The sequence below is a fragment of the Rhinolophus ferrumequinum genome, chromosome 15 (assembly GCF_004115265.2).
Source record: "Rhinolophus ferrumequinum isolate MPI-CBG mRhiFer1 chromosome 15, mRhiFer1_v1.p, whole genome shotgun sequence".
NCBI lineage: Eukaryota > Metazoa > Chordata > Mammalia > Chiroptera > Rhinolophidae > Rhinolophus > Rhinolophus ferrumequinum.
The window spans coordinates 32,436,601-32,463,783 of NC_046298.1; the positions used below are offsets into that span (position 1 = coordinate 32,436,601).

The 27,183-nt window shown below is 53.9% G+C and overlaps 1 protein-coding gene across 2 annotated transcripts in view; it reads left to right on the forward strand.

The window, feature by feature from the left end:
- The window catches only part of JPH3 (junctophilin 3), an 82,995-nt gene extending 60,439 nt beyond the window's left edge, over window positions 1–22,556 (forward strand). Inside the window, exons 3-6 of one of the 2 annotated variants that reach the window (XR_004425156.1) lie at window positions 13,570–13,694; window positions 16,051–16,934; window positions 19,337–19,904; window positions 20,007–22,556. Coding sequence is in view for 1 of the 2 variants with exons in the window: in XM_033128630.1 (XP_032984521.1) it covers window positions 13,570–13,694; window positions 16,051–16,934; window positions 19,337–19,417 (1,090 nt within the window). In the remaining variant the exon portion in view is untranslated. Of the gene's footprint in view, window positions 1–13,569; window positions 13,695–16,050; window positions 16,935–19,336 lie in introns of both variants that reach the window. The other variant, XM_033128630.1, reaches the window with a different exon arrangement.
- Window positions 22,557–27,183: the final 4,627 nt, after the last annotated feature.

A 27,183-nucleotide genomic window follows, 5' to 3' on the forward strand; every position in this document is an offset into this window, starting at 1 on the left:
GCCACCAGTGAAATAGTTGGTGAATGGGAAGGCTTGATGCCAATACACTCAGCCCCATCACACCTTCCTAGGTGATGACAGCCGTCCTGGGAGGCCCAGAATGCTGGTGGGGTCAGGACTGCTTCCTAGGAGGGACATATGGCCTGGAATCAAAGGTCATGGAGAAATGGAGCATTAATACCCCATAGTAGGTTGAACGGCGGACCCCAAGAGATCTGTCGAGCCAGAACCTCAGAGTATGCCCTTATTTAGAAAGAGGGAAAATGCAGATGTAATTAAGGTAAGGATCTTAAGATGAGGTCATCCTGGATGAGGGTGGGTCCTAAATCCAATGCGAGTGTCCTTATAAGAGACAGAAAAGGAGAGACACAGAGACACAGGGAGAGGCCACACAAAGATGGAGGAAGGGATTGCCCCCAAGCCAATGCACGCCAAGGAATGCCGGCAACAGCAGAGCTGGGAGAGAGGCCTGGACTAGATCTCCCGTAGGCCTTCAGAGGGAGTATGGCCGTCTGGCCTCAGAACTGTGGGAGAATACATTTCTGTTGTTTTAAGCTCCCCTGCTCTACGGTCCTTCTTACTACAGCCGCAGGACACACACAGACTCCACTCCTTCCTCGGCGGGGCTTGGTGTCAGATAGCCCCGGCCCAGACCTCCGACAGCTGGGACCCTTGCTCACCTCCGGGCTGGGGTGCAGAGCTCCGGCAACTAGATGTCCCTCACTGGCGGATCTCCTTGACCCCCGCCTGTTTTGGGCTGCCTTTGTGAGTCAGCCCGGCTACAGCCTGCCAGTGCACCAGACACCATTTCCTTCATTACTTTGGGCTTTTCTTTTTCTTTCTTTGAAGATTTTTTTAATAGGAGAAAAAAAATGGGGGTAGGGAAAGATGTGGCAGGAGGAAGAGAGGCCAGCTGTTGTGGTTTGATCTAGAATGTTCTCCAGCTTTCCAGGTGGCTCCCCTATCTGACCTGCTCGTCTCTGACGTTCAAACTGGGTCTGACCAGATGAAATACACTATCCAGGGCCTGGGATGGGGTTCAAGCTCTCCAGAAGCCTCATTCCCCCCACGTCCTGGCTCCCATAGAAAGCCCCGCAGAAGAATTGCAACAAGGGACTTTCATTTTATACAGTTTGGCTCTGTTTGAATTCTTTTTCGACTTTAATTTTTTTTTTTTAATCCACCAATCCCCTGCCTTACTCCTGTGGGTCGGCTCAGGCAGTGGATTTGAAGATGCCGCGTTCACTGTGGAGGGTGGTGATAGCGGTTCTGTGACAGGTGCAGCACCCGCATGTGTGGACCTGTCTGGATGTTTAGCTCTCCAGTGCCCACTCTCTAATGGGCCACCCGCTCCCCTCTGGCCTCCCCATCCGCCAGTCCATCCTCCTGCACCAGCTGAGGTCTCTACTCACACCTTGGTCAGAGCTGGTCCTGCTCCGCCCGTGACCCTTCAGAGGCCCTCGCTGGCCTTGGATGAATGAGGCCTCTGTGATCTGACTCCTGTCCCAATTTCCTTCTCTGTGTGGGTCCTTGGGTGCACCATGCTCCCCATTGTCACCCAGGACCTCCAAATGCCCCATCCAGCACTCCCCCACTCACCTTTACCTCCTCTCCTGCTCATCCTTCAAATCCCAGCTCACTGTCTCCTCCTCCAGGAAGCCTTCCCTGACTGGGTACCAGTCCCAAGGAATGCACTCTCAGGACCTCTTGTTCTCTCTGCAGCACTCATTGCAGTTATAACCAGTGGCATTGTGGTTAGTTAATGCCCACCTCGCCCGCTAAGCCTCCTAGGACGTGCTGGGTCTTTCTCCCTCTGTGTCTCCAGCACCTGCAGTGTCTGACACAGCAGAGGCATCAAAGAAGGTCACTGTGTGAGTGACAAAACAGGGAGCTGGGAACGCTGTGCCATCACCCACGGGGGAACACAGTGGATCAACCCTATGAAGCACTGGAGGTTCACCTTTGTGTGCCACGGCACTGATTCTACATGTGGGCTGAGTCCTCTGCTGGCTGACACTGGGCTGTAGGGCTAGTGATCCCTAAACTCAGAAGAGACAGGCTCCAGTCCTCCAGGGGCCGACTGGTAGATCTGGCCTCCAGGGCTGGGTTGTGCTCTGGGCAGTAGCTCAGAGGGGTGGAAAACCTGCCGTGGGTCCCTCCCCCGAGGAGGCAGGGTTGCCTTGGTAACCATAGCCCAGAAGGAGCAGCTTGCACTGGGTTGGGCTGTCTCCCTGTCTTCCATACAGTGGTCGGGAAGCCAAGATTGCTTTGGTGGCCGAGCGAGAGGTTTTCTTCCTTTGCCCTGGAATTTGGTTTAGTCCTAGCATCCCTGAACCACCAGGTCAGTGGGACTGGCTCAAACCAAAGGCCCAAGTGTGAATTCAGGATTGGCAATGGCCCGTGAGGAAGAGATGCTGTAGGTAAAAGAAGTCGTCCTACTGTGTTAGTCGGCTCAGGCTGCTGAAACACCACCACATACCCGGCAGCTGAAACAGCAGAGGTTTCTGTCTCCCGGTTCTGGAGGCTGCAGGTCCGAGGTCCAGGTGCCGGCAGGGCTGGTTCTGCCTGAGGCCTCTCACCTTGACTTGTAGACGGCCGCCTTCTCCCTGTGTCCTCCCTTCTGTGTGTCTGTGTCCTAATCTCTCTTCTTATAAGTGGCTTAGGATCCACCCAAAGGACCACATTCTAACTTGATTACTGCTGTAAAGACCCTACTTCCAAATAGGGTCACATTCACAGGTACAAGGGATGCCAACATGTCTATTTTGGGACACAGTTCAACCCATATAACCTTTGTAATGCTTAAAGATCTTTCCAGAAATGAGAAAGGAAAAGAGAAAAAAAACAAAAACAGAAACTTTTTTTTTTTTAATTTGTTTTCAGGGCTATTTTTTTTTAATATATCGGTGTAATTTGGAGTAATTTTTTAAATTGAAGTTTTAGTATTGTTCAGTTATACAAACAAATAAAAAGTCATGTCATTTTATAAGACGTATTCATTAGGGGAAAAAAAGTCCCCATATAAACCTTCAGCCCTCAATTTCTTCTCTCCAGAGACAACTGCTTAGAGCATCATTCATTCATTCATTCATTCATTCATTCATTTTATTAGTTTCAGATGTACAAAACAATGTAATAGTTATACGTTTACACCCCTCATAAAAAACACATTTTTAAAACAGAAAGAAAAGTCACCCTGCCTCTTGGCGGCTGCCAAAGCCTGCTTCAGCATGTGGGGTCGAGAATCCCTGGGTCTGAGACCCCCCCACTCTGCTTACCCTGGGCGTGATGCTGGATGTGCCCCTTCATTTCCACAGACTTCGGTTTGCTCATCTGTGAAATGTCGTGTGGGGATTTGATGCCCACTGGTGCTCCTATCCTGCGTTATCAGTGTCACCCCCTCGGCTGGGTGCCTGTCAGTCTGCGTGCTTTGGTTGGCGCCTCTCCTAGCGAAACGCCTGATGGCACAGCCTACCCATTTCCTGCCCATTTTCTCCTCTGTGGCCAAGTCGGTGTGTACAGGGAGAGACAGTATCGGTGGGATGGGGTGAGATCCTGAATCGGGGAACCTAGCAAGCTCGTCAACAGGCCACAGGGAGGCACCGGGACCACTGCCTCTACTCAATGATGGCACATCCTTCCTTAAAATGCAGACATCTATACTGTCCCGACAGCCCAATTTATCCCAGACGGCCACCACTTCCCAGGGTCCCTGGGCAGGTCGTGGTCAGACTTGGGGTGGCTGAGCATGAGCCTGGGTGTGGGGGTGGGAAGAGGGGGGGATCCAGAAGTGTTGGCTCCGTTGTTACTGCCCAGGCTGGAGCTGACTGGCTGGTTCTTAGCCCCGTCAATGGGAAGCCAAGTGCAATGTGACTTTCTGTAAAGTGAGCAGTGCACTCTCGTTTACTTACCTAAAAGGCCTTATCGCATTTCCATGTATCGATCGTTTATTGAGATACATTACTCTTTGGCTGGAAGGCAGCTCCTTAGCTCGTACTTAATAATGCAGACAACGGGTGAATGGCATAGCGCGCTGCCTGCCGAAGGAAGGGTTTTGCGCCAAGTGTGAAATAATGTGAAATTATAATTCCCGCACTTGTGTCTCCCTAAATTCTGGCTCTGAGCGATCAGCTTTTCTTCAAGGAAACCAGTTGTCTATTCTCCTCTAAAGATGTCTGTCCTTCTGTAGGCCCCGTGTGGGGTGGAAGGGACAGAAACAGATCTGGAGCTGCCCCCCTGCAAGTGGGAGACGGCCTTGCACACTGACCCTTGCACACTGACCGTGAGAGCAGAAGAGTGTTCTGTGTCAGGGGCAGGCACTGGCCCTGCCTCCTTCTCCAGTTACCCCAGCCAGGGATCACCCCTGTGTGTCCCCACCCACCCCCAGACACACAGGAGAGAGGCTGTGTAAAGACAGAGTCTTAGAGTAATGTAGCCACAAGCCCAAGGACTCCTGCAGCCCCCAGGAGCTGGAAGAGGCAGGAAGGACCCTCCCCCAGAGCCTCTGGAGGGAGTGTGGTCCTGCCCAGACCTGGAATTTGGACTTGGCAGAGGATCCCACAGGACGCTGGTCCCACACTCCCTCCCTGACACCCCAGTCTCATGTGAATTGGAAAGGGCCTTACCTAGATGTATATGTTTTGTCTCCACTGGGTGCTCTGCCAACCAGCTGTGTTGCCCCTGGTAATAAGAAGGAAACCAGGTCTGCAGAAGAAATCCTAACCCGCCAGCCCCAGCCAGCTGTTAGGTATCCAGACAGAGTGTAGAGGGCTCAGTCAGGGTCAGTTCACCTATAACGGAGGGTCCAGCTGCAGCAAGCTGACGCCTCGGACACCCAGAGCTGCAGACAGCTGGGCCCAAGCCACCACCCCTCAGCTTAGAGACCCGGGTGGCGCTTGGGACCAAGTGGGAGAAAGAAAAGGAGGAAGGATCTGGTGACAGGAGGAAGGGAGGAAAAGGGGAGGGAGGAAAAGAGAAGAAAGGAGTTGAAAGGGAGCAAAAACACACTCACGCGGAGACCTGTATCCCGGCGTTCACAGCAGCACCAATTCACAATCGCCACAATGTGGCAGCAACCAAGTGTCCACCAACGGATGCCTGGATAAACAACATGGGCCACATCCACGCACATCCATGACCGTGCTGTGGGCTATTATTGAGCCCTCAAAAGCAGTGACACGCTGCAACAGGTGTGAACCTCAGACACATGACTCTCAGTGAGAGAAGCCAGACACAAAAGGCCGCATGTCCGACTGCCCAAGATAGGCAAATCCTAGAGACAGGAAGCAGATTGGTGGCTGCCGTGGTGGGGAGAGGGGACTGCTAATGGGCGGGCGCAGGGTTCCTTTTAGGGGAGAAGGAAATGTTCTGGGATTAGACAGTGGTGATGGTTACACAACTCTGGGAAAGTGCTAAAACCACCAAATTGTAAACGGGTGAATTGTGTGTTACGAGAGGAAACCTCAATACAACTGTTACAAAAAACAGAGGGAGGAAATGGCAGTTACAAGGTCCAGAGGACATCTCCAGTGTGACCTGTCCTGGGTCACCTCTGGGGCATCACAGCGTCAGCCTCAAGGGCAGCTCGGAAGGAAAAGGGGGTAAACTCTGGAGGGCAGGGGCCGGTATTGTCTCTGGCCACAGGCTGTGGGGACGAGTCAGGCATAGGGAGCCTGGTCACGTGCCGCTGGCCCTGGGCAGGCCCTTAGTCGTCCAGCAGACCAGGCCTCATTCCTGGTCCCTCCTTCCTCAGGGCCTCACTGAGTCACCGCCAGCACTAAGGCCTGAATCCCCGCCGGCCACCTGGGACTTTGCGGGGCTGTTGGGGCAGAGGGACGGTGTGAGGCGTGACCTCATGACACCTGACCTGATGTCTGTGTGGCTCCTTTCCCCTTCAATGTGCCCAAAGCACCTCTTCACTTCTGAAAGACGACCATTTGTGGGGCCCGAGAAGCGTGTGTGTCTGTCTCAGCCCCGCTTCTAGCCGCACCCCTCCTGCTCCCTGTGGCATTCAGGGAGCTCTGCAAAACCCACTACTGCTTTCCTGGCAAAGGGAACCTCCCAGGTGGGGCCAGGTGTGTCTGTGCCTGCAGCTTCCTGGGAGCCCCCTCCCCTCCCTGCCTGAATTAGTGTCCCGGGGATGCTGGAGCAAATGACCACACGGTAGCGGGCTTAAAACAACAGAAATGCATCCTCTCACAGTTCTGGAGGTTAGAGGTCTGAAGTCAGGGTGTCAGCAGGGCGGTGCTCCATTCAGAGGCTCTATGGGAGGGCCCTTCCTGCCTCCTCCAGCTCCTGGGGGCTCCATACATGTTCTATGGCTGCCTCTGTCTTCCCGTGCCCTTCTCCCTGTGGGTGGCTCATGTATCTCCCGTCTCTCATAGAGACACCTGTCATTGGATTTAGGGCCCAACCTCATTCAATATGAGCACATCTGAACTAACATCTGTGCAGAGCCTGTTTCCAAATAAGGCCACATTCAGTTTCTGAGTACATGTGAATTTGGGGGGAGACATTGTTCACCCCAGTACAGGGTCCTTCCCAAAGCAGATGCCTGGGGAAGGCGACACCTGGAGTCACTCCCCCCCCAAGTCAGTCGCTTTAAAATAGACTCCCGAAACTTTTCACAGCTGGACAAGAAGTTGGATCGACTAGGCCAAACCACCGACGGGATGGGGTAGCCCACATTGCCGTGCCTCAGTTTCCTCATTGTTAGAGGAATGATACTACCCGTGCCTGCCTGCGTGAGGGTTGTCATGGATATGAAGATGAGCACTTCAAAAAACAATGCTGTTGAAAGGAAAAACAATGTCAAGCGTCACGTGGCTGCCCGGTGTGGTTTTCATGGCTGCTTCTCCAGGTCCTGAGCTGGTCATGGGACTGGGGTACAGGACGTGATTCGCACGTGGGGGCGGTGGGAAGAACGTGCCTGAGATGCCGCTGGTGGAGGGGACAGTGAGTGAGCAGGCCCCCTGGAGCTCAGACGCAGGTCCCACTGTCTGCAACCTGACACCGCCCCCCCCCCCCCACACACACACAATTCTGCAGGTGTCAGCCAGAGAGGTCCTGCCCCCGGGGCCATTACCCATCCATTACCCAGAGCTTGGCTGCTGGCCGAGTCCTGAAAGTCTCATTTAACAGTAACCTTCACGATGCTTTGGGAGGTTTTCTTCTCTATTAAATGCACTCATCTTGATTTTATTTTGGGGTTGGCGCAGCGCATTCTTTTTATATATGTGTGAGCATATATATGTAAATACACGTATGATGTTGGTGAATTAACGTTTGTGGTATTTTTACCAAGCGAAGTTGTGGGAACCAGTAGTGGCCCTCTTCATGGGTGTTTCCCACTCGCTCACTTGTGCGGTGTCTGTGTGTTGGGGGGCGCTCCGAGCAAGCGGGGGCAACATGCCCTCTTGTCCAAGAGCGCAGTCTTGGGGGACATTCACAACAGGCACCCACGGAGGGAGGGTTGGTGGGCACTGTGATGACAGATCCACGGGACCTGAGAAGTGGAATGACGTGACGTGGCCACACCCTGCCGTGCTGGTTTGTAGGAGGGGCAGCAGAGTCCCCAGGCTCTCGGTCAGATGTCCACGTGGCAGTCTGAAGACGGTGACCCATCTCTTGCCACCCTCTTGCACCATATACAAGAATAAACTCCAAATGGATTAGACTTAAATGTAAGATCTGAAAGCATAAAACTCTTAGAAGAAAATATAGGAAGTAAACTCTCAGGCATTACCCTTAGTAATATTTTTACTGATATATCTCCTTGCGTAAGGGAAACAGAAGAAAAAAATAAACAAATTGGACTACATCAAACTAAAAAGTTTTTTCACAGCAAAGGAACCCATCAACAAAACAAAAAGACATCCCACTGAATGGGAGAAGATATTTGCCAATGATACATCTGATAAGGGGTTAATGTCCAAAATTTATAAACAACTCATACAACTCAACACGGAGAAAACAATCCAATTAAAAAGTGGGCAGAGGATGTGAATAGACATTTCTCCAATGAGGACAAACAGATGGCCAATAAACATATGAAAACATGCTCAATGTCACTAATCAGAGAAATGCAAATAAAAACCACAATGAGATATCACCTCAGACCTGTCAGAATAACTATTATCAATAAATCAACAAACAAGTGTCGGCAAGGATGTGGAGAAAAGGACACCCTCGTGCACTGTTGGTGGGATTGTAAATTGGTGTAGCCACTATGGAAAATAGTGTGGAGGTTCCTCAAAAAATTAAAAATAGAACTATATATGACCCAGCAATTCCAGCAATTCCACTTGTGGGTATTTATCCAAAGAAATCCAAAACCCTAATCTGTAAAGATATATGCACCCCTCTGTTTACTGCAGCACGGTCCACAATAGCCAAGATACACACACACACAGTCATGGGATGTAAAGCACAGCACAGGGAATATAGTCAGCGGTATTGTAATAGCTGTGTACGGTGTTAGATGGGTAGTAAACTTGGTGGGGTTATCACTTTGTGAGAGGTGTAAATGTCTAATCGTTATGTTGTTTTGTACACCTGACACTAATAAAAAAAAATTGAATCAAAAAGAATCTCCACAGGACTGGGCTGGCCCTGTTCCAGGCCCACGATGATGGTCTTCAGGGTCAAACAGGCTCTTTCAGTTGTTTTCCCTGAACACACTTTGTGTGTCCCCAGCAGACTGCACCGAGGGTCTTTACAACCCCCCAAGGAAACCTGTGAGGCCGACTGAGAGACGTCCTGACTGTCCCTCTCTTGAGTCACAGCTTTGGTTTTGGGCGATGAGTGCCCTGATTCCCGTCAACGCTGTTCCCTGCTTGCCTTGGCCTCCAGGGAGCTCGAGCCCTCTCGGTGGCCCAGGGCCCTCAGGCACGCACTCTCTGTATTACTCTCAGCCCCGGCTTTCTTCCTCTATCCATTCCCCTCATTTCCTCACGACATTAAATTATTCCATTATTGGTTCATTTGTCTGCCTACCCCTATTAGGAGGAGAGGGAGTGCAAGATAAATGATCTAATGACGAGTGTGAGATAGTCGGAGACACGAATGAGCCTGGCCCCCCCTGTCTCCAGCCTTGTTCCCCAGCCTCGGCCTTTCCTAATCGCCCATCGTTGAAGCCTCCTCATTCACGGTGCCTCCCCCCAGGTTGGGGGGGGGGCCTGCACCCTCTCGCCTGACTGCCTGGCCGCTCACAGTCTTCACCACTCGGGTCACAGCCCCTAAAACATACTTATTTGTGAGCATTCTGTCATCTGGACGTGAGCACACTGTGTGCCCGAGGGCCAGGCCCATCCCAGACTCGGTGTATAGAGACACACAGGCGGTTCAGGGTGGGCAGCACCTGCTCAGATCCCAGCCAGACACAGGGCTGTGGGGACACTTGTCTGTCAGCTGTGACACTCATTTGCCAGCTGATGACCCCAGGTCCCTGGGATTGGGGGCAATCCACACGGTGGCCCTAGCCCTCAGCCGGCTGGAGGAAGGCGGCAGCATTCCACGCAGCAGCCACGTGCGGTCGGACCCCATGACGATGACAGGTGCTTTGTCAATGCCGAATTGTCGCTCAGAACCCCCTGGGGCTGGGGGCATCTGTGGGAGTGGGGAGTGACTGCTAATAGTGTGGGTCTTCTTTTGGGATGACAGAAATGTTCTAGAACTAGATCGAGGTAGGTGCTGGCTGCACAACATCGTGAATGTGCTAGACGCCACTGAACACTTTAAAATGGTTCATGTTAAGTGAGTTACAGCTCAATTAAAAAAAAATACAAAACCTTGAAAAAAACTGGTTGGGCGTGGTATGTCCAGAATAAGCAAATTTACTGAGACAGGGTCGCCTGGTGGTTGCCTAGGGCTGGTGGGGAGGTGTTGGAGGAAATGGGGGGTGACTGATAAAAATGAACGAGGTTCTTTTTGGGGGTGGTGAAAATGTCCTAAGATTTATTGTGGTGATGGTTGCACAATTGGGAATACGCGAAAAACCACTGAATTATACATTTTAAATGGGAGATTGTATGGTAGGTGAGGTACAGCCCAATACAAGTTACTACCCAAAACAAAACAAAACCAAACACCAACCCGTGGCACGTTCTGGAGAGAAGCCACATCAATTCAGCAGAGGTGAGCTCAGAGCCCACTGGGGGTGAGCTGGGACGATGCCCCTCACACGTGCGTCTCCTCCGTGGGCACCGGGCTCCCTGGCGGGCTGGTGCGACTGAGCAGCGCTCCGCTTCCTTTCTCCAGCTGGACCGACTGTGGTCAGACCGTGCGTCTTACCTTTGGGGCATCACAGAGCCTCATGTTATCTGCTGAAAGCCGCTGTTTGGGGCGGCAGTGGGGAGAAAAGCATATGGAACACTGAGTACAATTTCAGGGGACAGCCCCCCACACCCAAAAGCCCCCAGTTCAGAGCCCCACAAGGAGGTCACTCAGGGCCTCAGTGCTCACTGGGTGTCAGCAGAGGACAAACAGAAGTGGCAGGGAGGTGACTCGAGGGGCCTCTGCTCTGTTCCCCCTGCCATCCTGTCCTTTCTCCCTCTGTCACTGATGCTCCCACCCTGAGATAGGCCTTGCATGACTGTGGCCTCACGCTGGCCCTCACTGGGTCTAGCTTCCACCCTTGTGTTTCATGTGATGACACCAATGACTCTTGAGAGATATATATATATGCGCCTCTACCGGCCTCTAATTGGGAGCGGGGACAGGAAAGTCCAGATTTTCCATAAACTTGCAGCTGTGACCTTAAAGGACCGACAGGCTGGAACACACTGGCTTCAAGTGGGAGAGCTCTCTCAGGAGCGTGTGGGGCAGGAGGAGCAAAGGATACAGTAATGACTCACCAATTGACTTGTCATTGTTACAAACTTACGTATTAATAATTAGTGCTTTACTAATGGCTGTGTCTCTACGATGCTCCTGCTCCACTTCTGTTGTAATTACAACCCCAGGGTTCCTGAAGAATCTTCTCGAAGGCACTGCTTCTCAGCTTATGCTCCCCAGGGACCCAGGGTGGCAGCTGTCTTGAGTGACAGTCATCTTTTCCCAATTTCTAGGAGAGAAGACTGTGAAGAGTAGAATTTTCTCCACACCACATTTTTGCACAGGGTTTTTCTTCAATTTTGGGGGCCTGCTCCCAGGCGGCGCATGGGGTCGGGGGATGTGGGAGCGCCTGGAGAGGAATATTAACGAGAACCCTGGGGACTGCTGAGCCGGCATCCTCAGCCGCTCGCTCGCTTCATTTCCTGGACACGTGTTCATGCTATGATTTCCTCTGTGTGTGTGTGTGTGTGTGTGTGTGTGTGTGTGAGAGAGAGAGAGAGAGAGAGAGAGAGAGAGAGAGACATTTGGTTTCTTCCAGTAAAGTTGTTCTTAGTGTGGCAGATTTTGAAAAAAGAAAGCCTAGTCACTCAAGAGGAGTGACTGCAGGTTAAACCCGTGGACTCCGAGGAATGTGGGTGTTGGGCAGGTCAGGCTGCTTGGAGGATCCTTGAGGGGAGACCTCTGAGGGGGAGGCCGCCCCTTGTCTTGGGGGATCAGTCGCTGTGCTGGGTTTCCCTGGTGTTGGGAAGCAGAGCCCCCTGGAGCCAGGATACCAGGCATCCGAGACATAGACACTTGCAGCCTGGTCCAGCCTTGGGCACCCTAGTTTTACAAAGGGAGGAGGGCCTCACGTGTGCCTCAGGCACAGAGCAGGCGGGGACACCCTCGCCCTGGGGTCCTGAATCAGAGTCCCGGGACCACCCAGAAGTGTCAGGGCAGCCCCGCGAAGCATCACCGTCTGGGCACTTGGCACATGTGTGTAGAATGTTCATTGACAGGAGAGCAAACCCATTCTGATCGTGTCCCCCACGTCTGGCCTGAGCTTGGGGACTTCATGTGCCTCCCCCCACGCGGGGTGGGTGGTGTCATTGACTCTGTGACTGAGGGAGAAACTGAGGTGCAGAGACGTGTGACTTCCCCAGGGCCTCTCGGCTCCGACACGGAGAGGTCATTGTGCTCTGCAGTGACACCGTCACCTACATGAAGATGCTGTGGGAGTTGGGCCTCGTCTCTGGGCAGAGCCTGTAGGAAGTAGATTTGCTTTCTCTCAGCATCTGGAGACCGCACTCCATGCTGACTCAGAGAAGCTTCTTAAACTCTCTGAGCCTGTCTCTTCCACACATAAGGAATGTGGGGACAGAGCCAGGAGTGCAGTTTCCAGGCTCTCGGCCTCACGTGGAAAGGTGCTCACTCGAGTAGTAAATGGCCATCAGCTGTGATTGTATGGCCATCAGCTGTGGCTAGTTGGCCGTCAGCTGTAACCTGTGAGCCATTGGCCACTAATACAACTGCCGTGGCTAAGCTAGCAGAAAATGGGGCCTAGCAAGAAGGTGGTGGCTGAGCTAGCAAGAGTGGATTGCAGTTAGCACGGCGGATTGCAGCTAGCAAGTGAGGTTGGTTAGCAGAGAAGTGGACGACAGGTTGCGGATCGTGCGGCTCCTGCTTCCTGTGCCTCCAACCCAGCCACCAGCGAGAATATAGTGGTGTGACTCCCCTATCTATGGCTCCGTGGGTGTTCCTTTTTGGCCTCACCATGTCCTGAGTTCTTATGTGGGGAGTGGGAGCTGAGATCCTGCATGACACCCTGCGTGACAGGAAGTTAGTGATAGCAGCGTCCAGAAGGTGCCAGATGATGGCTCAGACGATACCCTGCCTGGCCTTCTATGTGTGTGGAGGGTCTGAGTGAAAGAACATTCCTGGCTGGGCAGCCGAGGGCCAATCCCAGCTCCCGCCTCCCAGGAAGAGCCTTCTCCAACCCAGGGTGGAGTTCAGGGTGGCAGTGCCATTTGCCGGGAAGAGTGAAGCCCAGTTCACACCTGATGGGGCAGCCGGGGCAGAGGCTAGGAGGCACCTGGAGGTGTCTAGAGGCTCCTTCGGCAGCGACTGGGGTCGGCGCTGCCTTCCGAGGCAGGTCTGGTTCTGATACGGCCTCCAGCTTGCCTGGCCCATGCCCTCCTTGGGCCTAGAGCCATGCCTGGTGCTCGGGAAGGCGTTTTGTTCCTTATGCCCTTGACCTTCTCCTGACAGCGGAATGGTCCTGCCATGGAGCCTGCCGGTTCCTGCTCAAGAGCCCAGCCAGCCAGTCACTCACCCCGTGGATGCGATGGGGTGCAGCCGGCCCCCAAACCATCCATTTCCGGTCAGGTCAACATTGATTCAGCACCTGCTCATTCCTGGAGGCTGAGACAAGTCAGCCGTGGGTCTTGGCCTCTGGTCTGTGGGCACGACCCAGGGAAGGGGGGACACTCCTTGCAACAGGACCTGGAGCTCTGCCCAGGACAGAGTCCCCTTTACAGGCGGGGCTTCCATCCTGGACCCAGGCCCTGCTCCTAGGTGTGGTTCACCCTCTGACCTGGTCGGTGTTCGCTGAATGAATAGATGAGAGAGCGAAGGTCTGAGGGCACAAACCCTGGGGCTCTTGGCATCCTGTCCTGGCCCAACCCCGTGGGGCTTAGCGGGCACACGTCCCTCTCTGCTTCCTGTTCCTTCACTGCCCTTCCTCTCTCTCCCGCCCAGGACCTCCCACTCCAGGGCCAAGGCCGAGGCAGCCCTCACCGCAGCTCAGAAGGCCCAGGAGGAGGCACGGATTGCCAGGATCGCTGCGAAAGAGTTCTCGCCTTCCTTCCAGCACAGGGAAAACGGTGAGTCCGGGCGCAGCGTGGGCTGAGGCAGCTTGGTGTCCCCCATGGCCATATCCCAGTGGGTTCTGCCCGCAGCTCCCTTGCCTCATGTTAGCTCTCACGATGGTGCATGTCCGAGCATGGGGCCTGGGCACATGCCTCCCTCATTCACGTGTCAAGAGCGTGTGCGGTTTCAGCACCTCTCCTTGCCTCCACGGCTGTGTCCCTGTGTGCACGTGTGTGTCCACGCTTCACTCTCAGGCTTCCCATGAATGTGGATGTCTGGGCTCTGCTTGTGCAGTGGTGTCTCTCCCTGCCCTTCTCCCAGTGTTATTCTAGAACTCTCTGTGGCGATGTTACTGTTCTGTAATTGTTCTGTCCATCGAGGTAGCTACTAGCCATGCGGGAAGTGCAGCTAGTGCAGCTGAGGATCTGTGTCTTTATTGGATCATAACTAATCTGCATTTAACGGTAGACGGCCCCAGGTGCCTAGCGGCGGCCGTGCTAGACTGTGGCTCTGGAACAGTGAGGGGAGGTCCCGCAGCGTCCTTTGGTGGGAGTTGGGAGGAACTAGAAGCTACGGTAGGTCGACCAGATCTGTGACCGTCGTCCTTCCCTCTGGGGAATGGGCCTGAGGGAGGCAGGAAGGGCTAGAGAAGGAGGGTACTGATGATGAGCCCGCTGAGGCTGAGGTCCTCACAGGCCAGACCGGCCGCCCGTCTCCCACCCCACTGCCCGCCAGCCTCAGAAGACGCCTCTGCAGCAGGAAGCCCTGGAGAGCAGGTTAGATCGCTTCCCTCAGGGCCATGCTCCCGACTGGGAGTGGGGAGTGGAAGCCGCTGGGGGATTTAGGATGGAACCTGCCATGGTGCAGTGTCCTGAGAGCACACCCGGAGCTCTTCCCCTGGAGCCCTGCAGCTCCTGGCCTCCCTAGTAGGGGACCTGGCCTTCGGGGCAGCCGAGGGAGGCCAGGCTGGCTTCTGGGAGGCAGGAGGACCCAAGATAGGGGACGAAGGCATTGGAATCCTGCCACACATGCTCCATGTTCTGCTCTGCATTTTTGTAAGGATGCTTCCAGGAATGTCACGTGCTCTGGAACTAATTTTAGCTGAGAACGATCTCCCGGCTGGTGGTTCTGACAATCGGGATGCTGGAGCCGAGCAGGAGGGCACCAGCCTCCCTCCAGGGTGAGGGGCCCGCAGGCCAGCCAGGGCGACCCCAGGGCTGTCAGTGGACAGAGCGTCTCCTCAGGAGGCCACGGAACCCCACAAGGCTGTATCCAAGCCTGTCTGGGGCCTTAGGGTGTGAGCCTGGTGCCCAGGGAGTCTGGATCAGTCAGGGCAGGACAGGGGGTCCTCTGGTGGGACTAGGGCTCCCCACAGGGCGGGCAGTTCTCAGGGTAGTTCCTGCAACCCAGCCTGTTTACCTTTGTGCTGGAGGCAGGGGGGCTGCAACCCAGCCCATGTCCCTGTCCCATGGCCACAGAGGCACAGTAGTTGGATGAGACCTGGTCACCTGGGCCACACCCGTGTGACAGATGGGGTGCAAATGCAGGGGGGCTGATACTTGCCCTGAGCCCCATGTGTCTCCCCAGCACTCAAGGGTCTCACATTTTCCTGTCCAGGACCATGTGGGGCTTCTTTTGGGGGCCTTCGCCTTTCCATGGAACAGCCATGGTGTCTGCACCTCGTCCTGTGTCCCAAACCCCAAGGCAACGGTAGGAGCCTCAGGCTCCTGTGCCTGCCACCAGCAGTACGGTGGATGTCTCCTCATAAATGGGGTCCCGGCCCCTGCTGGACTGTGAAATTTCTGGCCACAACGAGGGTGCCATGCCCCCCACGGCCTTCTTCTACCCTAGCTCGGAGACTACAGAATGGAAGCAGGGAGGGAAGCCTAGCCTCAGGCCAGGTGGCGTAGGACGGGGACGGGGGATACCACCCATTCTCTCAGGATAGGCCGGGCCCCCAGAAGGCCTGGGCCACCCTGAGATGGAGGTGTCGTGGGTGGACAGAGCTGGTGAGCATGATGTGTGGCCTCCCTCCCCAGGGAGAACCTGTAGAAGGTCACCTAGCAGGAAATGTTTCCTTTCAACCTCAGGAGGGCCCTGTGGGGGGCTGGGACCTCAGACCCCACAGAGTAGGCTGGGCCCAAGTCTTTGCATGCTCTGCAGCTGGAGACGGAGCCAGAGCTGCTGTCTACCACAGCCTGTTGTGACCTGGCCATCCTCAAAGCACCTGTGGGGTCAGGGGCTTAGAGGTCCGTGGAGGGACTGGGAACCATGGTGCCCCAGCTAGTTTCCTGCCATCCTCAGGTGAGACCAGGCTTGGTACAGAATGTCTCAGTAACCCAACGTCTGTGTGCTCCCTGCTCAATACAGGGCTGGAGTACCAGCGGCCGAAGCATCAGGTTTCCAGCGATGACATCGAAGTGATCTCCATCGGGACGCCCCTGCAGCAGGAGAGCCCCGAGCTGTACCGCAAAGGCACCACCCCCTCGGACCTGACCCCTGATGACAGCCCCCTGCAGAGCTTCCCTACCAGCCCCTCTGCCACCCCACCACCAGCCCCCGCTTCCAGGAACAAAGTCGCCCATTTCTCCCGGCAGATCTCGGTCGACGAGGAGCGAAGTGGGGACATCCAGATGCTCCTGGAGAGCCGGGGAGGGGACTATGGCCGCAACAGCTGGGGCGAGGAGAAGGCTGGGGGCTCCAGGGGTGTCCGCAGCAGTGCCCTCCGCAGTGGCCAGCCCGCGGAGGACTTCCGCACCCGGGGCTCAGGCCACAAGCAGCCCGGCAACCCTAAACCCCGGGAGCGGCGGACGGAGTCGCCCCCTGCATTCTCCTGGACTTCCCACCCTCGGGCCAGCAACCCCAGCCCAGGGGGGGCCAAGCTGCTGGAGCTGGATGAGGAGAAGCTGAGCAACTATGAGATGGAGATGAAGCCCCTGCTGAGGGTGGACTCCCACGTGCAGGAGCCGCACCCCCAGAAGAGACGCTACAGCAGGGGGGGCACCTGCCGGGGTCTGGGCGAGGACCGGGGCTTCGGGGCGCAGAGACTGAGGTCCAAGTCCCAGAACAAGGAGAATGTCCGGCCAGCTGCAAGCACAGAGCCCGCGGTGCAGAGACTGGAGAGCCTGCGGCTGGGTGACAGGGCCGAGCCCCGGCTGCTGCGCTGGGACCTGACCTTCTCCCCGCCCCAGAAGTCCTCGCCTGTGCCACTGGAATCAGATGAGGAGAACGGGGACGAACTCAAGTCCAGCACGGTAAGTGGGCGCCAGATGGTCCTGGGGGCAAGAGTCCAGGCCCAGGGACTTCAGTGGAGTCCTCCTCAAGCTCAGGGCAATCGATGGCTTTTGCTTCCACAGGACTGGGACCCTCCCCCACAGGAAGCCCGTGCAGGGCAGGGGGTCAAATTTCCTTCAAACAGATCCTCAAGAGGCTTACTCCCAGGCTAGATCCTTCTAGTGAACGCACTTGGATGGTTTGGAAACTCCCCAAAAGAAAGGGGGCAGCACGGGATCCCCTTCTCTCCAAGCTGGAGGGTGTCTCCTGCTAAGGAGCCCTCAGCATCAGCATCTTCGAAGAGTATCCTGTGCGAGTATCCCAGACCTAGAGAGCGGGGGTGGGGGGTGGGGTGGGGGTGGCGTTGGGCTGGGCACTGGGTCAGGTTCCCTTTGTCCACATCAGACTGTTTCCTTATGGGCCAGGCACTGAGGTCCCCCAATGCACCAGAACACTGTGTGTCCTGCACCCACTAAGCCTGCTTTCTAAAGCATGAGTCACACAGAGGTCTGTGTGGAGCTGACCACAAGGCCCCGCTTCCTATCAGAGCCATGGTTCTACGTGTGTGGGCCTGGGACGCCACCGTGGTGGCATTCTCTGGGAGGTTAGAACGCAGCCTCTGGACCACCCCGGGGCCAGAGGATCAGACGCTCGGGGTGGAGCTGTGACCCAGGTTGATCAGGCCCCATCAGGGACGCTGAAGCTGCTCCCACGTGAGGGCCGTGTGTCTCAGGTGTGTGAGACTTGCCTAGGAGCACTACTCCCACAGTAGACGGGCTGGAAGAAAGAAGAGAGGCCCCTGGACTGGACTGTGGGGTGGAGGGGGCTGGGGAGGACTCTTGCACCTTCAAGGGACCTCCTGGGACCTTTCACCAGGTGGCTTCCACCTGTAAGCAGACATGCCCTGCTCCCTCAGCCACGGAGCAGTGGGAAGGGCCAATGGAACACACTTCAGATTCACACCACAGGGGTGACACCCCCATGCGGTCCCACCAAGTGCCACCCTGAGCGATGGCTTCAGCCCACAGGGGCTCTCTCACCTGCTGGTGGATGCCACAGCGGCAGTCTCACTTGTACAAGAGGCACACACACTGGGAGCCTTCTCACGGGTGTGCAGAGTCCGACACCTACACCTCATGCGCCTAGACTCGGTCCCTGGGACTCAGGGACGCTGCGGGGCAGAGGCAGTGTCTGCCCGCCGCCAGGAGTCGCGCCCCTCATCTGGGTGCTGCCCAGGTGTGTCAGGGGCAGTGCCCCTTGGAAGAGAAGCTTCCTGTTGGAAGGCAGCCTGCTGACCTTCCAGGCCAGCCATCTCTGCCCCTTGAAATACTGGGCCGGTTCCTAAAATGCTCCAGCCCTCCCCGCCCAAAGCCCCCGTGTGCTCCTGTTGGAACCTCAATACCAGTTGGCACTTTCAACTTCATTTTCCGCCTCCTGGCAGCAGAAACGTGTGTGCGTGTGCACACGCAGGTATGTGGTATATGTGCATAGGTGCTGTGTACCCACCCACGTGCACACACATATGTGCACCCACGTGCACGTGTGTGTGTGGTTATTTCGGGAACAGCTGAACGATGGGCAGGGCCGCGAGGTGCAGGAAGTGTTCTATACGTAGCCCCCTTAACCATGTTGGCGTTTTGGGGTGCTTTAACATGCAGCTCCCTTGGGTAGAGGCGCGAGGCTTCCTGCAGAGGCCGCAGGCACTGCCGCTCACCTTGTCCAGCAGGGCGGCCTCTACACCCATCGCTGAACAGTTTCCAGGACAGGGGAGGGCCTGTGGTCTGAGTGCCCAGGCCGCCGGGGCCTCGGCTCCAAAGGGGTCGGGTGCTTCACACCCCAGGACAGGCTTGAAGGAAAGCATAAAATCCTCCTGCCTGCTTGGGAGGGAGGCTGAGGCTGCACGGGGACGGCCGTTAGCACAGACCTTGAGCAGCTTACAGGAAGGTGTGTTTTGAGGACTATTAGAAGGTTCTCCCATTGCCGAATTTAGGGGCTACTCTGGGTGGGCTGCACCTGAAATTCAGTGACAATGTCTGGAGTCCCAGTTGTACAAAGCTGGAGGCAAAAAATAATTCGGGTGTGGGATGTCTACTTAAAGAGAGCCCTGGGGCACCAGGAGGGACGGTGGGCGCCAGGGCTTCCAGAGCCACAGGGGTTCCAAGAGCAGTGACTGCAGACTGAGAATCGAGCGGGCAACCTCTTCCTCGACTCTGACCTTCGAGGGGCTTCACGCTGAGGAACTGGATGTTTCCAACCGTTTCCTAAGTGATCTGTTACCTTCCTATGCTAGTTTGGCTTGGCTGGGGGGCGAGGGGGCGTGGCCAGCAAGAGGACGCCCCAGACCGGGCAGCAGGCTCACCTCCTCTCTCTCCTTCTGTTCCAGGGCTCGGCGCCCATCCTGGTAGCCATGGTGATCTTGCTAAACATCGGCGTCGCCATTTTGTTTATTAACTTTTTCATCTGATGAGATTGTCATGTTCGCAAAAACAACCGTTGGTGTACAAAAGGGGGACGTTAAAAGTAAAACAACAAAAAGGGAAGGATCGTAACTCGGACAGCCCCACAGCTACTTCCGAGTCTTTTCACAGAACAACACGATTGGGTATTACTCACAGTTTGCCTTTTTTTCTGGGTAATGTTTTTTGGATTTTAGCCAAAATTCTTTGCTTGTATAACACTATGCTGTGTGGCATGGCAGAAGGAGGCCAGCACGCCGTCCCCTCCAGCTTGACATGGAAAGAAAAGGGATCCCAGCAAATCAGCGGCAAAAAAATTAAATCACCGTCATCACACTCCGCCTGGGATGTGGAAAAGGAGGCAGCCTGAGGAAGACCCTCCCTCCCCCGAGGGTCCAGCGGGGCCCGGCCTGCAGGGAAGCAGCTGCCGTGAGGCGTGGCACGGAAGTGGGTTCACTCTGCTTTTCCTCTCTGTTCTGGAATCGTGGGTGACAAGTATGGGCGTGAGGCAAGGGGACACGGGTGTCCCGTTCCGGCTGGCGGCAGTCTAAGCCGCTTTCTATTTTAAATCTGTGCTGCATACTTAAGGAAGAAGAGCTGCCTTCTCTTCCTCATCAAACAGATCACAACCCTGCCCTCTTCTCGGCACTGCCGCACGGCTTTCCTTGCAAGGCCGGCTCCCCACACAGTCTTAAAGCTAAGTCCTTATTTTTGCCGCTGTCCCTCCCCATTTTGCCACCCTCCTACCAGACCCCAGGGGAGCTGTGCTGCAGAAGCCCAGGGCTGGTGCTGGAGGGCAGGGAACAGTGCGAGGGCCCCCGGGCTCTGAGCGTGTGGCATTCCTGCACTTACTGTGCAAGACGTGTATCCAGGCTCCAGTGTCCCTGTCAGGTGTCTGTGGCAATGACGGCCCTTCCATGACATCATCTTTCACTGTCCTTAAGCCCATGGGTTTCACATCTTTGTCCTGTGCCTGAGACTCCTCCCCCCCCGCCCCCCCCATGCACAATCCTTCTAGATGCCTCATTCATTCTCCAGAACTGGTCTGGTCCCAGGACAGGAGTGTGGTTGAAACCCAGTGGCTTGAAAATTCCTGAGAAATCGTTGCATATCCATCTCCCCCAAAATATACAACGTAACTTGTTTCAGTCAAACAAAAACAGGTTCCTGGTGTTTCTGCCTTCTCTACAAGCGTTGCTCTGTCATCCAAACAAAAGAACAAGGTTCCAGAATGTCTGGGTGCCCCGTGGTCCTAGGTATGGAGCCAGCCCCAGCCAGCTTGTATGGGCGTGTCTGTGGGGGCATGGGCACGTCCATATGTGGGTCCCCCTGAGCTCACGCCTGGAAGGTCCTTACAGTAAGTTCCCACAGTCATCCTGGGTACAGCCCGTCTATGACTCTGCCTTGCTTTGCTTATGTTTAGCTGTTTCTCTGCTACCTTTCAAGCAGATTTCTTTACTACACTGCACTGGATTGCTATATTTTTAACCAGAAATAAACTAAAGATTAGAGCATGTTCCAGTTAAATTCAGTTTTATTTTTTTCCGTTATACATTCACTCCCCTTTCCTTCTCACAGTTTGGTTTAGGTTGGGGTCTTTTTTGGGGGAGTGGGGACATGGGAGAGGGAGGGAGGATCCGTAGGAAATACATTTCTGATAATGTTGCTTTCTAAAGGGGTATTACATCTTTTTGTACATCTTATTTTCCGTTCCTCTTTTTTAATATCGAGTGGTTGCTGCAGACCTGAAGTGAACCAAATAAAGATGCCTGCTCCTTGCAGCTCTAAGAATCATCCATGCTGGGATATGTGTTTTATAATTCTGTTTGCAACTCTTTGTAAAGATTGTAGAGACTTATTTTGTACATTCCAAGAACTGCATGACAAAAATGGCACCTACAAACACAGGTTACATACGTGCAATCACCATGAGGCAGTCATGCATACAAACAACAGCACAGCAACACACATCACTCAACAGAAGCAGTAGTGGTTTCATGACTAGGTGTCTGTACCACTCGTCTAGCTGCCAATCACACACTTGCGAAAACCAAATCAACACACCGACATTCTGTCAGCACCTGCAGAGGGCAGAGCCACTTCCCTGTACTCCTGGTAAATTCCAAGTGGATTCCACCAAGACCAGAACATACCGATAGACTCCAGAAAGCTCATTTTTAATTGATTTCCAAACAGTGTGATTAAAGACCAGGTTGCCTCCCGGGCTCCCTGCAGACCGGCCGAATGCTTTTAGCTCAGCCCTCTTGCTTTTTCCACCTGCCCAGAGCCTCAGGTTTCCCCGCCAGGTGCGCCAGTCACCTCCCTCCGGGGCCAGGTCAGCTGACCTGCTTTTCTCATGCTCTCCTGGTGGATGTGCGGGTGCTGAGCTCCACAAGGACACGCGGGAATGTGGGGAGAATGGACGTGTGTGTCATGGCTGGCCCCCAGTGGTGCCGAGCGCTGACAAGTTTTAATTAATCCCAGAACAACCTCGTGAGAGTCATTTCTCCCCCGACACGCTCTAGATGTGAAAACCGGAGGCAGAGAAATTGAGTTACTGGAAATACTGGGCCAGAGCCATGGAGAAGAGGGGGACAGTCACCACCCCATGTGCACTTCTCCCTACCCACCCAAGGCTGGGGACCTACACTCACAGCTTACCCTAAAATCACTGGGAAGGACGCTGCTTTCTAAGGTCACCAGGGGACAGTCAGTGCCTGTGGCTCACCCACTCCATTTACCACAAAAGTGAGGAGCCTTGTGCATTGGATTTACTTGTGCTTTTTAAAGTCTGCTTAGTGCCCGGATAATTCAGGCCCCTGAAAAATTCTCTTTATCCATCCTTCTGAACTCTTAAGTTTTGTAATCGTTAGCACACAGGATTCCCAAAGACAGAGATCAGGTATGCAATACACAAGCCGAAATAGCTGAAAAGGAAGATGATGTCAACACAGAAAAGTTCAGTGCAGCCACAAAAATGCAAAGGCTGTTGCGGGAACCATTGGAGGAGAGGGAGGGGTCACCGAAATGCAAGGGCTCTGACTCACTTTCCTAAGAAGTCCACAACCACATCTAACCACCAATACTCACTTCTTTGAAACGCCACAGTGTGGGGTGTGAGCAAACACCGACCGTGTCTCCCCGAAAATAAGACCTAGCCGGACAATCAGCTCTAATGCATCTTTTGGAGCAAAAATTAATATAAGACCTGGTCTTATTTTACTATAATATAAGACCAGGTCTTTAATATAACATGATACCCAGTCTTATATTAATTTTTGCTCCAAAAGACGCATTACAGCTGATTGTCCGGCGCTAGGTCTTATTTTCGGGAAACACGGTGCGTGGCAGGATGACAGGCTCTTTCCTACATGCACTAAACCAGGATAAGCATGAGGAAAACAAGTCGGGGCTCACCCGTCCACGTCTCAGGGCCTGTCAAGCCCAGAGCACACAAACAAATGGGGCAGCCCCGTGTCCTGGCAGATACCTGAGGTCCCAGCCTGGTCACGAAAGTGGTCCCTTCACTTTCAAAAGAGTCCCAGTTTAGATAGTAAGTTCCATTGCCAACCCACTTACAAACCAAAGGGTGTTACTGAGAGCCAAGTGGAGGGGTTCAGACACCAAGCCCCAGACATTAAGGACTTAGTAAAAGTGGATGAATACCTGGGGGGGGTGAATGAAACAGTTTCTGTTTTTTTCATTTTCTTAGTTTGGGTGTTTGATGATCCCGGAGGACATGTAAGCATCTAGAATCAGCACCAGTGTCATGCCCCTGGACAGGGTGTCCCCTCCCGAGGCAGTGCTCCTTGCGCTCAAGGAGTGGGGGTGCCCTACGAGGCCTGGTGGGTGCTCTCAGAGACACCCATGGCGGCCTCCTCCACGGCCAGCTGCTTATTTCATTTTCACGTGTACAAGACACTTGTCAGAACTAAGGGTAGGAAGAGCAACCTCTTTCCTAGATTACACTCAGTTTCTTTAACTCTTACAGGTCTTGCCTTCCAATTTCTCTTGCCTTTGGTCTCCGAAATTTAACATAAAGGTGCCTACTAGACGTTAAGACACCTGTTTCCATAGCTGCATGGGCTGCCTAAGCTCTGCATCAACTGACAGTACCCAGTACAGCTCAGGTACCCCTCATAGTTTCACAATATTGAGTAAACACCATGATGGCAATTTTTAATCTTGCCTAGGAAAAGGATTTGCTCTTAGTTAAGCATAAGTAAAGCAATAGGATCAAGATTCCAGATAAGAAAGAAGGTATGAGGGTGAAGCTCTGACGGTGGGTAAACTCAAGGTGCCTGTTTAGTTTTGTTCTCTTGCCCGGGACTGGCCACTTGTCAGGCGAGACCATCGCAAACAAAGACGGAAAAAAACGATCTGTCCCAAGTGCCCAGAAGTGTCCCTAATTCAGCCTTAACAGCAGCAAGAAAAAGTGCAGTTGCCTTTGTTCAAAAACAAAAAAAAGAAAAATGAAGCTGATTTTGACTGTTTATCCATATGCCTGGACAAGGTGAACTACAGAACATACAGGATATCTGAAAGCTATGGAAATGCAAGGGTCGCAGTCACTAAAACACATAGGGGTCAGCCCTTACTACGGAAGTCTGAGGGAGAGATGCCCGGAACCTAGAGACAAGTGCAGAAGGGAGACCACAGCGTAGTGCGGTGCTCAGAACAGGGGAACACCCCTGCTTTGGAAGATGGCTAAACGTTCTCCAAAACTGTAGCCCACTGGTAGGAACAAACACCGTTTTCGCAGTTTGCTCCCGTGTGAAGCCCCAACATGGAAGTGCCTGAGACAGAAATGTGCAAACACATCCGTCCCTAAACCTCAGAGAAGCAGGCAGCCCCACCAGGGACAGACCAAGGTGTGGACGTGAACTTGCCACAGGCAAGTCGGTGCAGTGGGCCCAGATCAGGGGTTTTGGGGGACAGTGAGCAGGGCAGGGTGAAAGCAGCAGACGTCACACACCTACCTCAGTTCCGTCTGCCCCAGCCTCCCCACTGGGTAAGACACACACCCCCTACTGGGTGCCGGGGCCATGGGCAAAGGCCCTACACCTTGCACGCCCGTCATCACATCTGCACACACCCTCTCCTGCTCCCCTCCCATCATGTTTGTGCCACACGTGGAAGCAGGTCTCCAGCTGTGCCACCACTGCTGGGTGACGTGGTGACAGCGGCAGTCCACACCCATGGAGGGCAGGAGGCCCCAAGGAATGGTCAAGACCGGTCTTGGCTGTACCCTTGCTCCCTCCACCCTGCCGGCAGCACCCGCCTCAGTAATTCACACACACCCACTAGGAAGGTCAGACAGACACCAGAGCTGCTTCCTTAGAGGTCAGCACTGTACATACCCAAGGCAGGTGTGAGAAGTTCTAGGCCCTCAACATCCGAGCACTCATCACAGGAGCGTTTACACAGCCCACGCAGTTCTTTCTCTGTAAATGTTCTCAATTCCAACGGGGCAGACACACTATGCACCCACTGACCTTCCATGAACAGACACACTATGCACCCACTGACCTTCCATGAACGACAGGACCTGAGCTCCTCCCTCTGGGCCTCTGAGTGAGCCTGCCCCATGCCACGAGCAGAGCAGCATGGCCTGCACCCCCCACCCCCACTCGTGCCCTGACAGCTGATTCTCCCGCGGGACCTGCTTATTGGCACCACGCACCTTTTCCAAAGAAACGCCATCCGGTGTAGCCTGAATGACATAAAACACACACACCCTCACGGTCAGGTGAGCAGCGTGTGAAACTCGTCTTCACTCTAGACATGAAACCACTCACCCTGATGGAGAGGCCTTTGTGTGAATGAACTCTAACACAAATGGGTCTCAATCTGCATTTTCTTTTGTCCCTTTTTTTCCTGGTGCATGTAAACTGCTAATACTGTGCAATCACTTTGTGCATTGACAAAAGGGAATGTTGACTATGTTCTCATTTTTCGTATCAATGGAGCAGCTAAAACCATTACCTCGGCCTTTTTTTTTCTTTTAGCTGGAAAAAATAGCTTGGTAACTTACAAAATGAAAATAAAATAATTTTCTTTAATGAATGTAACTGTTTAAATCATACCATTACTGTACATTTCACTATCTAAGAAGCAAGGGACACTGTAGAGATTAAAGGAAAACTGCTCCTTTCAGTCACAATCAGCGTCGTGTGAAACTTGCATCATCTCATTATGAAGCAGGGTCTTTACTGCAAGCTCCTTCTGCTGACAAAATTTCAGGACGGATCACTGCAACTTATGGAACCGAGCTTACATTATCCAACAGTGTCCCTCTGTCATCTCTGGAGGACTTTATAATTTTCTGAGCAGGAAAGCTCCGGGGGCACGAGTCTGAAATGTGCCCCCCACCTTTTCGTGCCAGCATTTCCTGTATGATTAGAACATCCCCTCATCCACCATCTGGGGCCCTGATTCCTCACCGAAAACTGAGTGCCTAAGGTTTCAGGCCCCCTACCCCCGCCCAGGGCTCTTCCCTCAGCCAGCCAACTGTCCCAAGGACCTCAGTGTTGTTCTTCCAAACCGATTTTAATTTTCTTCAACTTCAACATCTGTTTTTCATGGGACAGTTACTAAGTATCTATCTTTCCCATTAGAATTGCTCAGTCCTTCCCCGACTCACTGGGATCTCTCTAGGCCCAGCGGCAGGGCCAGGGCCGAGACCTCCTTCCCCACACCAAGGCCCACGGTCCCCTCCCCGCACAAGGCTCCTGCGCTCAACACGCCCATCTCCGGTGACAGCTCCATGGTGGCTCCATGGTGGCTCCTTGGCCCCCGATGGCTGACATCCAGTGGAGGGACTATTAGGACTGAGCTAAGAGAAACAACTGGCTTGAGCTGGGCTCGAGGAGCCCGGGTCGCCTTGGTCCCAGCACCTGTGACTCCCAGCTATTCTGGTCCGTGCCTCAGCTTCCCGCTGGACACCATGGTCAGCCCCTGGTGATCAGGCCCGGCCTGGACTTGGAAGGCACTGCTGACGCTCTCTTGCAAAACAGAAAACATGACTGTGACACATTCAGGAGCATCAGGGCCAGGAAGATGAGACTGATCTCTGCTGAGGAGCCGCCTACACACAGCTTGTTTCCTGATTTAAAACACCTGGGAAAACAGTAGTTACTAGAAAGTTCCTTCAGTGAACGTGGGACTAAGCAATAGATGGCAGATGGATTTCAGGCTCACTAGAGCTAGAGCTGATCACTTTTCCTTCATGTTAGGGAACAATCGTCCCCTCACTGCCATAGTCCTCTGACACAATCAACACTTTGTCACCTTCTCACTGCAAAACACTTGGGGGGCTTCTAAGTGTGGATTTCTAAGAAGCTTACCCGAGCCAGTTCCTAACCTTGCGCGGGGCAGCTTCTTGAGGGCTCCCTCTCACACCAAGTGGGACGACCCTGAAGAGGCTACCTTTGACCGTCAGGCCCCTCCAGTACCTGGTCCCTCAATGTACTTCTATTGTCACCTAGCCACTGACTTCCTTGCACCAACATAGTAAAAAAATCAGACGTCAAATTGCAATAAGCACCACTGTCACATCTTATAAAAACAACACTTTGAATGAACACATCCAAGCTTAACTGGTAGTTCCCTTGATTCTTACTCAAGTCAACTCAATCCCAAGGGAGTCACTGCCTTTGGCCAACCTCTTCGAATTCCTAATGGCAGCCTGACCCAGACAGCGGCTCGGCCGCTCCTGCAAGTGGGGAGAACAGAGAACCTGTCACACTCAAAGCCCCACAGAACCTTCCCAGGA